We start from the raw sequence: 13,253 nt of genomic DNA on the forward strand, positions 1-13,253 counted from the left end.
AAAATCATAACAAAAGTGTTAGTGACACTGTTGGCCCAGAAATCCTGTGCACATGAAAAATGAAAAATTTTCTACTGTCCCAGGATTGTCAGCTTGAATTTGACAGCAAACCTTGTTTTAAAATAATGAAAAGTGTTCTGGCAAATTAAAATTCTGCACCCAATGTGCAATGTCTTCCTTTTGTCACCTGATGACCATATTGCAGGTGATGACTTGTCATTGCTAGAGATGCATTGAAGAAGGTGGCTGTGAAAGTTCATCAACCTTTTCAGGGGAAGGGGAGATTTTTCCCTTTTGATATCAAGAAAGCTGAATTTGGGCAGCCACCTCCAAAGATGTGACTCAGTCAGAAGGTACTGGGTAGCAGGGATCAACTGACCAAGAGGGAAGGAGATGTAGAGGAATATTGAAAAAAAGCAAAGCCAGTGTCAGGAGCTGCAGAGGCAGGGAAGTGAATGTGGGTTTATATTGTGGCAGATGGGGACAGAATATGAGACAGGAGCCTGAGAAAAAAGAAAGGAAGCTAGGGAATTAACCTGCTTTTTCATCATCTATTGCTACATCTGATAACAGACCAGTTAACATGCTGGAAAACAGTCTCGGTGTGACTCATGAGCACAACTGTTGGTAGACATCTGCTCTACAAACACATTGAGTGGCATGTCCCTTGATCACTTTTGCTGTTGTGTAGCCTTGATTCACTTCCCCAGTGGCTGGTTTTAGCCAACAGTCCATCCACTCACTGCACAGTTCTGCAAACAGAATGGCTGGTAAGTGACCAGTGAGGCAACCTTGGAGAAAAGGCTTCACCTTTCTTGCTATGGCTGCCGTTCCGTGCATCATCTTTAAGTTCACTTATTTCTGTCTGTGTATCCACTAGAAAATTTTACTTGTAAGGAGTTACCAGCTACCTGGCCAAGTCATTACCATCAGACATCAGACTTCCTCACAGCCACCCAGTATGTTTCATTTTATTACATTTGGATAGTGAAAAATTGCTGTTTTCATGTTGTTTTTATGGTGGTGATGCTGAAGTTTTGAAACATGACCTTATAGTATAGTACAGCAACATTGCAATTAGAAAATATTTTCCTTAAAATATATTTAATGTGCTTGTTTTTCCCCCAAACAACTAGCAGTACTTAAATACATTAATTCAGATTTAAAGCAAGAAATATTGGGGTTCTAGAAAACATATTTCTAGCAACTTACTTTCACTGGCTGAATAGTCCTGTGGATCAAGTATCCCTGATTCCTGCAGCGATCTAATACAGGAGTCCACCAGCTCCAGACCAGTGGTGAGTTCATCTTCTATATCCTTCTGACCATCTGTAATGAAATTAACAACATAAAAACATAGAAGAAGGTCAAAAAGGTAAAGCCATATACAAGACAAAAGCTAATCAGTTATATGTGACTAAGCATTCACAGCTGATGAAGGAATGCAGGCCAGACACTCCCAGGACGCTGGCCATACTGAAAATTGTGCCATCCTTTGATAGTAGGGCCTTGGATTAATAAAAGCAAAATGAGAATATTTAGGTCCAGTAGAAAAAAAAGCCAGAGACACATTTAGCAATGCCTCTTCTCAAAACTCTACTTAGTTTCAGTGTACTTTTTGTCAATCCTAAAAACTTTTGCCAGATCCTGACACTTTTTAAGTACAGTTTTTACACACTAGCAATGAGAAAAAACACACAAAAACCCCAACAAAAACCTCCACATACATCAATGTGCTTTCCCCCTCCCTCTTCTTTAGGTAAAAATGATCTTTCTGGGAGAAAATGTAAGTAATACATATTTGTAGATAGGTACATTACCTTGTGTTTGCCAGTGAAACTGCTCTTCTGTTGAACTGGAAAGAGAAAGAAAAAAGTGATTATTTTTAATTAAATTGTTTTGTAGTGTGCCATGAATATACAGATATAAATCTATGCTGAAGGAACTGATTTAAGAGAAGAACACACTTAAGAATAAAAAATGTATTTAGAATACATAATTTTGTATATATTTTTAATTAATGACTTGTACAGCATGCACTCAGCTGGAGGGAAGCATCTTTATTTCTATATCAAGTAATTTGAATCATGCATATAGAAATTGGCCTCTTGATTTTGATATACAAACCACACTATTTCAGAAAAACATTAGCATTCTTCAGCTTTTTGGATTCTTCCATTTGTCTGATTCTCCGTGTTTATCAAGAAAATTATAAACTGCTTTCTCAAGTGAATAGTTACATGTGATTTCTGAAAGAAATTATGAGTATGATTCCTGGTTCTGCTGATCATTATGTGCATTTTTATATTATTCAAATGTGCAGCCAAGTTAATTCAATTGGCCTATACAGGAGAGTAAATTTAGATGTGTTTGTGCTTCTATGTACAAGCACTTAAGCAACAGAAGGTCTTAATTTTAAAATAATGAGCATGCACACCAGAGGATGGGTTAGGTAGGTTGGTTTTTTTTTTTCCAATAAAATGAAAGATACATTCAAATGAATGATAAAATAAATTGTATATTCAATTAAGCAATGACTACACTTTCCTCCAAGGCATGTTCTGTTTATGCCTCAATATAGGTCTTTCTCATATGACAAGAATACAAAAAGGATTGAAGTTACTCAGTACTACCCATTCGTTTGATAACAGTGAACTGATTATTACACCCATGACTGAAAGATTTTTCTGTACATTTTTGTAAGATACTTATTAGGGAGAACAACAACATCTGTTGCATCCATAAGTTAAAAAAGAAACCAAAACAACAAAGACTGAAAATATTTTAACTTTTCCAACAATTATATTTATTTTTTCATTTGTTTTCTCATTTTGAGACTAAATGCTCTTTTGAATGAATAAAAGGATTTAAATCTCTAACTGTTTTCCCTTTTCCCAGCAGATGCTGGATCATTTATTAATATGTCAGTATATCTCCTACTATCTATGCTCTGAACAATAGTAATGTACATTAAATTAAATGCTTCCTTGTGGAGGTCTATTTTTACAGTAAAGAAATTATGTAAATTATTTACCAGATTTGATAGTGTTAAAAAAAATATTGTCTAATTTACATAAAAATAGTTCTAAAGGACTTTTAATTTCTACCTGGCATCATAAATGTTAACATGGCAAGTTCAAATCTATACATCATCATAAATTTCCTAATATCTACGGTCTGTGGTTTATATTGACTCACAGTAGTGAGATGTTATAGATTAAGAAGCCAGGCCTTTGATGAGATAGTGAACTAAAATTCTTGCATTCAAGTCCACTGAAATTAACAATATTGAAGATAAGTGTTGCCAGAGTCCTCAGACAAACAATAATAACTGCAAAGTGCTGAACTGTACAAAATTACTTTAAATTACCTTTGAAATGAAGTCCTAGTGGTGACTAGAGACAGTGACTCTTTTTGAAATAACACTTTTTCCAATTTTACATTCCTTTTGTCTGATTTTCAGATGTACTAAATAACTGCAGCTTCATTTGACACACTGGGACTTGAGAGCAATCTTCCTTTCTGTAATTAGCACAATCCATAATAAGTAATGTACTACTTTCCACTCCAGAGTCCCTCTTCCAGTATCCAGATTTCTTTGTGATAGATATCACCTCACCAGCCAGAAAAAAAAAGGTAATATCTCAGGGGGCATTCTTGCTGGCAGAATGAATTACTAGATGTTGCTGGCAAGAACACAATGATGTAAAAGCCTATGCCATCTCATCCAAATAAATTAGAAAAGAAAATCAGGTCGTGCATAAAGAGTGAATTACCACTTCCAGGAATTCCAGCTTAGTCCTTTTTAAGTAGCAAACTTGTACAAAATGTAACAAAGGTCATTATGTTAAATTAATCTCTTGTGGTTGATTCATAGTAATCCCCAATATAATTTGTCTGACTTCCACAGAGACACTGTACAGTATCCATATTAATCTCAGGATCACAATGAATTTTCGCTACATTTTGTCTTTTCCAATTTTAGTCACGCTTCTCCTCACCAGTACTGTAATGGTCTTTCAATAAATAATGTAGCTTTTAGAGTAATGATTCCAGATCCACCATCAGAATTTTTATCCTAATGCTACCTTCTTATTCAACATGTGGAAAATGAACCAGGCTGAGCAGGTCAGTGGTGAGTCCCCATCCCTGGAGGTATTTTAAAACATGTGCAGATGTGACACCTGGGGACATGGTTTAGCGGTGGACTTGGCAGTGCTGGGTCAATGCTTGGACTCGATGGTCACAGAGGTCTTTTCCAATATAAAAGATTCTATGATTCTCTATTAAAGTTGTATTTGTTCCTACAAAGATATCATTATATTCTGGTATAGAAAGAGTGCTGTTTTCCTTAGTTAAATTCATGTTCTTTAGCTTTTTAACAATCCAGTATAGTTGGATATTGAAGCTGCTATTTCTTGGTTGCAATCCAATGCCAGTTTGTTGCAAACAAACATTTAAAGGGTTTCACTCAAAAACTTTATTAGAATTTGCCATAGTTTTAATCTAAATACTGTTTATTTTTCCTTTTTCCTTTTTTTTTTAACAGAACTTCCCCTGCTTTTGGCCTGAAAAAGGTTCCTGACTGAAGCAACCTGACTTGTTTGTGCAGGAAGCCTTTAGGCTGTCACATGACTCTGCCAAATCTGCTTGAGTGTATAAAAGGGCACCCTTTTCTAGCCTTTCCTTTCAGGTGTTTCCCAGCTGCACAAGAGATCGGTACAATTGTCTGCACAGTTACATCAAATACATGAAAAGACAAAAAACCAATAATTAACAGAAGTATTGTCCTAATAATTTTTTTCAGCATGTTCAGCAAAACGTATTTTTGCTTCATATTTTTTATGAAGAAAAAAATGCATTAGCAACCACTTTTCTGGATGTTCCTTTGCCTTATTATGTAAGTTTGCAAACGTTAGTAACTTTGACTGAGGAAGATGAGCAATAAAATTCTTTATCAAGCTGTTCTGAGCTATGGTACCCTGAGCCCACCTTAAGAGTTTGAGGAAGGGATTTTAACCAGAACTACATTAGTATAGCCTTAGAAAATTCTAGCATAAAAAATGACTGACCTGAGAACTCAAGCAGTTAGAATTACAAAGTCCCTTAACCCAAACTCAGAAGAATAATTGTAATTTATTTATTCTTCTTTTATTTTTGGTAGTCATTGCATCCTGTTTATACTTCAAATGTTCTAGGTACAAATAAGACTACTGTTCTACTTAATTCTACCTGACTTATTGAAAGAATTCTCCATCACTATTCAACTATGCAAAACTTGATTCTTCTATGCTTATATTGCCTTTGGAAAACTCCATGTATTGAAGGAAAATCGCAAGGAAGCTGAATAACTTAAGAATGAGAAGATAATGCTAAAACCCAAAAAATTGAGCATAACACTTGACTAAACAAAAGAAGAATATTGTTATATGTTTAGTTCTTGATGTTAATGTTTAAGTTAATGAACCTATCTTCTGTAAGGATGCACTATATTGTGCTTAAAACTTTAGCTTTAATAACTACCTAGGAAAGGAGGTACTCCAGTAAAAAATGGTTTACTTCCCTAGGCAAGAATGAGGGAAGGAAATATCCACAGAACAGTCATCTTGATTCCAGCTGAACTCCAACATTCCCATTTCTGCATGAACGTCATAAAAGCACAAAAGCAGTGAGAACCCTCTGTGTGTGCCCTTGCATATGGGGAGGGTGAAAGGCAAATGAGCACAGCATGCTGCAGGGAGCTCGTTTTGGGGAGCATCACCTGGGGAGCTCTACTGCCTCTGCACAGCGAGGGAACAGCAGCAGCATGGAGCACTGCAAAAACGCAGATTTTCTACAGCCAGCTGAGGATGTCTGACTATTACCAGCAGTTCTGTACATCAAGTTTATCCCTTTTCAGACACAAATAGAAAAATCCCAGACTGACCTACAGTTTGTCCATAAACAAGCAACAAACCAGGCCTCAGGGAGTCTTAATTTTTTCCTATGCCTCAAATCAAGTTAAACAAGAAGTGGGTGCCCCTTCATGATGGACTTGATAGAAATCCACCATGATTAGATCAGCCAGCACCTGCGTAGCAAGGTGAGTTACAGAAGACCATCAAATGCCTCTCTCAGCACTTTACAGGAGTCAAAAGGCGTTTTGGTGGTGTAGCAGTGAATGCTCCATATGACACCAAAATAATGCTTTCCTGGACAACATTCACCAGCCATATTTCTATAAAAGCAACCAAACTCCTCAAGGGAGGTAACCTAGAGGTGGGGAATGCTATTGAGTATTTTGACAGAAGGAAAGCTACCTGATACATCTTCAGACTATTGTTGCTATTAGGGCCTGTACAAACACCCAAAGATTCATTTCCAAAGAAAGTGCCGGGAAGCAGCAAGGGCACCTTGGACTCAGCTGAACTCCTGGAAGGTGGATGTCTGCCTGTGGCACTGGCAGCAGGGACAATGGCAGGCAAAGGTAAGTGACACCAAACCCCAGGCCAAGACATGTTTTGCACACTACATGGCCACAGCAGTACTTGCAGCATCACTTGGGTTTAGTTTTAGACATTACATGGCCTGATGTGAGACCAGGCCCACTTCAGAGGAATGCCTCGAGAGGTTCAGAACCATTCAGTGCAAGAAGGAGCTCCACTGCCCTGCACACACTTCCCCATCAATAGTATTTACTATTGCCTGCAGAAATTCATTGTTCCTATCACATGCACCAAAATACATCAGTGCACATGCACAGCAGGCCAAAGCAGTTATGGTTATTCATTGCCTTGCTGCTCCCCAGAAGAGCACCACAGCAAAGAAACTCACTTCTTGTTGGGAAGGGAGGTAGGTTTTCTTTCATTCACTGTTTCTGGCACACTCCTTGCTTTATCACTGAGCCTGCATACAGGCTGCCAGGACAAATTCACACTTTTGTATTCCTCTAATTATCCAAGAAATGTTTGTGTGCCTCTCCTTTGTGTGAAGTCATTCAGTTTACAGTTGTCACTCATTTTTTGAAAAAGTGCTATAGCTATCTGCTACACCAAAATATTTTTCTTGTTTTCTAAAACAATTAATGAAATTATATCTAAAACAATTAGTGAAATTGTATATAACACTACTGTAGAAAAGCTATGAAAGTATTTTACAAGGAGTTGTATCAGCACATGATCTTTTAAATTATTTCTACAATGGAGCTACACAAACATTGCTGCATATAATTATGGGCAGATACTGTCTACTGATTTTTAAATTGTTTTTGTTGTTGTGGAAGGTGGAAAAAAAAAGATCCAGAAGCATTTCACAAAAAGCAAGGAGGCTGAAAAACTAATATTCCATCTAAAGCAAAGGAGAAGCAGATTTTAAATCAGCAGTACATTTCAGGTTATCTGCAAAATAGTAAACAACTTTTAGTATCAATTATCTGGTGGGGGAAAAAAACAAACAACCTAAGAATAAATTTTACATCAGATAATCCTGAAAAAAAGTACCAACCCTTCAATAAATTTCCATAGTAAAAAACAATCCTCAAGAGCAACTCTTGGGGTTTGAGACCAATTTAAAATAACATCAAAATCTATGACATTGTTAGGCACTCCCTTCACCTCTATAAATATGACACTGTAGGCTCTCTCAAATATTGAATAGCACTCTATTAATCAGCTGTGGTATCAACTTGGCAACCCTATCAAGAAGTCCTTTTTCTGATGTTCCAACAAACCTCATCCAATTCCCTACAATGATCCTGGAAAACGTAAAAAACCAGTCCAACAAACCAAAATAACTAAACAATACCCCCACAAACCCACACATATTTAACTGATGGCTGATGTTTTGTACCTTGGAAATTTCAAACTGACTTTAAAATGATGACAAGGTTCTTAGCCGTAGATGCCAGGAAACCATTCAGGTGGTTAATTCCCACCTTTATTAGAACAGCCTAGCTTCAAGTTCCTGCAGGGAAAGAAAACTGTCCATTTTTTTTTTTTTTCATAGAAAAATGATTGTTATTCCCTAGGTTTTATGAAATCAATAGCAGAACTTTGTGGCTGTGCTGTGAAAGTTTTGTACTTCTTTTCAATGACAGAGGGAATTATTTGCAGCCAAATTTCCAAACAGGTCTCAAAAATCAATGCTTTCCTCTACATTTAATACTGGCAGAAATTTGCTGACATTATTTTCCTTTTAAAAAAACAAGTTTTAAAATGCTCCAGTCCTATTTATATTCAATTTCCCTATGCTGATTGTGCTTAATAAAACTGTTCTGTTTCTTATTTAGAAGTGATTTTAAGTTCAGGTGCTACACCACTAAGAACACTGTTCAAGTACACAGCATGCATGGAAAGGCAGCAGCAGCCTTGCATTCCACACAGTGCGCTGCTAAAGGGCTTGTAAAGCAGGTGCCAGAGGCTGTTATCTAATGGACAAAGCATAACACAGTCTGTTTTCCTGTAGTTTTTGACCATCACTCCCGAAGTGGTCTCCAAGAGCATCAACTGTGGTAAATTTTATTTTGTTACTGAATTAATTTCACACAGACCAAACCCCCAAAACCCATTTACTTCAGTTTTGAATGAACTTGGTCACCTAGGGAGAGAACACTTGCTACTTCACTTGCAACCAGCCAGTTTCCTTTAGTTTCAGTTCTGCAGACAGAACTGGCATGACAGTGAACACAGAGAATTCCTTCAGAGTGGAAGCCTTCGAAGTTCTGCTGTTCTAAGGAAAATAATTTAGAGGGCAATAGGCACTTTGTGTATTTATTTAACTTTAAACTTGGACACAATAACAACATTAGGGAAACAAATACCATGTGATTGCCCTGTTCTCACTCTTCCCCTGATGTCCCTTTCATGCCCTTACACATTCCAGACAGAATACTGGGCTAGATAGACCCCAGGTTTGAATCAATACAGACACTCTTCTGTTCTTATTTAGAGAAGCCAAAATCAAACCAAATGACTTAATTTTGTAATTTCCCATTATTAATTAATTAAGAAAAAGGATAATGGTTCACAATAAGAAGGAATTAGCTCAAGGCTCGATTTCTGCTAATACTGTTAGTTCTTCTGGTTTGCTCCAAACCTATTTTTATTTGAGAAAAGAGCTCATTTCCCAAACTGAACATAGCTACACAGGCACACATTTAGAAGAGAATAGAATTAGAATATTTCAATTGCAAGGGACCTCCAATGACCATTGAGTCTAAATTCCTAACCACTCCAGGGCTGACTGAAGGTTATACAGCAGGTTATTAAGGTAATTGTCCAAAAGCTTCTTAAACACTGACAGGTTTGGGGCCTCAATCATGTCTCTAGGAGCCTGCTCCAGTGTTTGCCCACCCTCTTGGTAAAGAAATGCTTCTTCATACCCAGTCTGAACATCCCCTGACATAGCTCTGAACTGTTCCCAGGTGTGCTCTGTACCTAGATCCCAGGGAGAATAGCTCAGCTCTTCCCTCCTTCACCTCCTCAGTGAGCAATGAGCTCACTGGTCAGCCATCTTAAATTTTAAATTTTGCCGCTTCTACACAGCAGAGCAGTTTAGACAGCAGTGTACTGTGATATTCCTTCACTCCCAGTGGTGGTGTTTGGATCTGATCCAAACCCAACAAGCATCTAAAATAGAATCAGAAATGGCAAATTCGAGAAATCAATAGTGGAGAGATAGAATCATCTCTGCCCTAAGGCAACAGAACAGTCTGGTGCCTAAATCACACAGCCTATCAGTGCCCATACATCTGTGTTCTTCAAGCATGCCTTATTGACAACATTGCACAAAAAGTAGGATAGAGGTTGCCATGCTTTAAAGAAAACAGTACCATGCCCTAAAAGATAAAGTGAGGTCTAGTTTCTTCATTCCCTCCTCCCTCTTATTCCAAAAGTTTAGCTATTAAAGCACTCGTGCACAATTTGATGGAACCAGTTATAATATTTTGTGAGAAATCAAAGCAGTGTTTAAGCTCAATGTAACCATTGGGCTATTCTCTGTCTTTCCTATTGAAACCTCTATTCTGAATAGAAAACAATACACTATTTTGGTTAAGAAACTCCAATATAAAAGACACCACCACAGCTACATTTTCTTCACACCAAGTTTTGAAAGATGCCTTCAGGGAAAGTGTGCAGACAGTAGCACTGAGGAAAGGTGTTTTCCCAGTGGAGAAGAAAAAGGTACTAAAGATCAAGGAGTGAGGGTGAATTTCTTCTTCATAGGTGCCTTAAACAACCTGTCTTTGATGCTGGGTAAGAAACATTCAGTGAATATGAGATCAATTCTTTTCTGAGGCATATAGTTCCCTATGCATTGTATGAGCACTGTGGCTTGGGTGGTAACTCAAACCATGGATGCGTGGAGACAGTCACCTAAAAATAAGGATTACAACACATTTTTTCAGTGTATTTTTGGGTCTGGTCCTTGGTACCATAACATTCATTTCCAAATAAATATGTTGTAATGTAAACGAAATTCCTTTAAGGAAACCCACTTCTGTAAATGAAGATATTGCAATATTTTTTTCCTAGGGACAGCTAACTGCTAGAGCAGGTTAAAAAGACAAAGCACTAGTAACATGAAGCTCTTCTTCTCAATACCAACAAATTGCACAAGGATACCCCTTCTGCAAAAGAGTTAATCCTTAACATGAAGCTCAAGCCGAGAACATCATGCTGACCATTGTTTTAGGTAAATTATGTAAAGTATGATCACACTTTATACGACTATTTCAGCTACAATATGTGCTCTGTGTTGTCCTTGATAAATAATAGAAAGGGATTTTCTCAATGTTTTGAAGGGATGATTCATTTTAACTTCAGCACTTCCTTAGGGAAATAAAACAGACAGAAGCCAGACAGCCTCTACCTTGAAAAAAGTGTATTCCATGCAGGAAATTCCCAATACACACACACAGAGCCTGTCACTGTGTGAAATCACACATCACAGCCCTTCCCAATTCTTCTCCCTTACAGCCTCTTCACATTAGCTTCACTCAGCTGCTTCCACAAAACCTCCCTTCACAGGGCTCCTCACCTTCACCTCTTTCGTTGTAAACAATTCTTTCCTTTTCTCTGCATTTCTTTTCCCCTCCACAGAAGAAAATACAGAACCAGGATGTTTCTTCTTTTTATGTAGCTACTTCCTTCCCTGCAGCTTATGCCTGTTGGAGCCAAGAAGCAAACTCCTACTGTGCCTCCACAGTGGTCGGAAGGCCCCTGTAACTAACAAAGGATAGTTTTAATGTCAATATATTGTCTGCATTTGGCACTAAAGAGACTGCATGGTGGTCACCTATACCTTATAGGTTGTCTTTTGTTTCCATATTCTACACCAGATGTGTGAACATGAAACACTCCCATGAAACAGGAAGCAGGAAAGATTTTCTTGATCTTTTTTAAGGCAACATTTGGTCCAGTCCCCACTTAAAGCTGGGCTACTTTCAAAGTACTGTCCTGGACGTAATGCAGCAAGGCACGTGGGAGACTCCATCAGTATTCTGCTGTTCAGCATTTGTTCAGTTAATTATCTTTTTATTAATAGAGAAAATAAAGACTGATGAAAGTCAGAAGAGTGGTGAATTTAAATGAAAGAATTGAAGTCTGAGAAAGGAGCACACCTGGCTTTTATAATTTAGTAAGGCTGAAGAACAGAAGAAATAGTCAGAGGAAGCACATATGGGACAAGGACAAACAAGTTCAAGCTGGACACTGAAATTTTTGATGGAACTTTAAAAAAGGTATTAAAACATCATGGAAGCAGACAATCCCACACAATTTGAGTTGAGGTATCAAAACTATACTCTGCTCTTAGAAGGTTGCTTGATAAGTTTATTAGAAAGAGCTGATATAAGTTCCAGCTTCAAGGAACTGTAGAACAGCCCAGGAGGGTGCCTCCAGTTCTCTATTTGAAATAACCTTAATCTGTGATGCTGGCAAACTGATGATTGTTACAGAGCAGTATCCACATATAAGTGATACCACCAGAAACACCAGGCAATAGAGTTTTCTAGAAGCAGCCAGTACCAAGAATAATGTTGTAAGAACTGAAGAGTGGTACTTTTACATTTCAGTGGATGAACATAAAGGCAACAGAAAACTACTTTCTAACCTAGAATGTTAGATGAATGTAAAGGTAATTGGGTCTGTTAGGCTGGTGATAAGCCGCTGGATCAACCCATGAAAAATTGCTATTGGTTTATAATTTTAACAACAGGAGTGAAAGTTCTTATTTGTAAACTGTCTGTTTGTATATAGAGTTGACAAATTATCCAAGTAACTAAAATGGCACATGGTAATAACTGCTATTTAGCTATATGGATAACCTTTAATCACACATTTATTACTGAAAATGACTAAAATTATATTAATGCAAGCTGACAAAAAGTAAATGTAACCTTTAGACAGATTGGGAGCATTGCTGTAAGCACAGAGTCTTTTTATTCTGGCTTTTTCCACCACTAAGGTGCAGAGGGGAAAACAAGAATCAGTTCCCTATGAAAATAATATTTCTTCCATTATTTATTGCCTACCAGAAGAAATACAACACAGGAGACACAACACAAGTAAAAGCAGGTTCATAGGTCAGACATTTAGCAAAGACAGATGCAAGAAATATGCTCGTATTTTAGAAAATTATATGCAGGCATTAAAAAGAATATTCCTAAAGAGTAAAAGGATATTTTTTAGAATTAAAAAGAAAATATCTTACAGATATCATACTAGTCATGCTGAAACAAATATTATTTTCAATCATCTTTATTTTTAGAAGAATATTACCATATAAAATGTTGCGAAAGTTACTAGACAACTGAAGCAATCCTTTGAATTTTTTTTGTTAACAAAAGGATGAAATCACCTTTCTACTTATATATTCTTTACATCCAGAACATGAAATCTCACAAGACAGTTAAATATTGAATCTTTTAATTTCATATATAATCTAACATTTCAATACTGAGTTACTTCTGTTGCAATTACTTTGCAACAAAACTTTATGTCCTGATCAAATCCCGAAGGTTTGCCAACCATCCCTCTGCATACTAGAGGGATGCACTCTAGTAGCCAGAGTTAGACTAAAACTCTGATCAGATCCAAAAACAAGTGCTCAGTCAACTTTGGAAATTCTACATCACAGCAACTTCTTTGTTCTTTTTCGTTCTTCTATAACCCCTCTATTGCTCACTGTCTACATACTGAAGCAAGTACCAAATTTCTCGTCTGCACCTATTACCATGCAGCTCATATTGCAACAAATTTTTTCCTAACACTTGT

At 37.2% G+C, this 13,253-nt stretch overlaps 1 protein-coding gene across 1 annotated transcript in view; it reads right to left on the minus strand.

Annotated features, from left to right (window-relative positions):
• CTNND2 (catenin delta 2) overlaps positions 1-13,253 on the minus strand; it is a 522,107-nt gene that overhangs the window by 307,180 nt on the left and 201,674 nt on the right. Inside the window, exons 3-4 of the mRNA XM_041475907.1 lie at positions 1,821-1,855; positions 1,213-1,329 (exon numbers count right to left, since the gene is read on the minus strand). Of these exons, the coding sequence (XP_041331841.1) occupies positions 1,213-1,329; positions 1,821-1,855 (152 nt within the window). The remainder of the gene's footprint in view (positions 1-1,212; positions 1,330-1,820; positions 1,856-13,253) is intronic.

The sequence above is a fragment of the Pyrgilauda ruficollis genome, unplaced genomic scaffold, assembly GCF_017590135.1.
Source record: "Pyrgilauda ruficollis isolate IOZ18807 unplaced genomic scaffold, ASM1759013v1 scaffold37, whole genome shotgun sequence".
Lineage (NCBI taxonomy): Eukaryota > Metazoa > Chordata > Aves > Passeriformes > Passeridae > Pyrgilauda > Pyrgilauda ruficollis.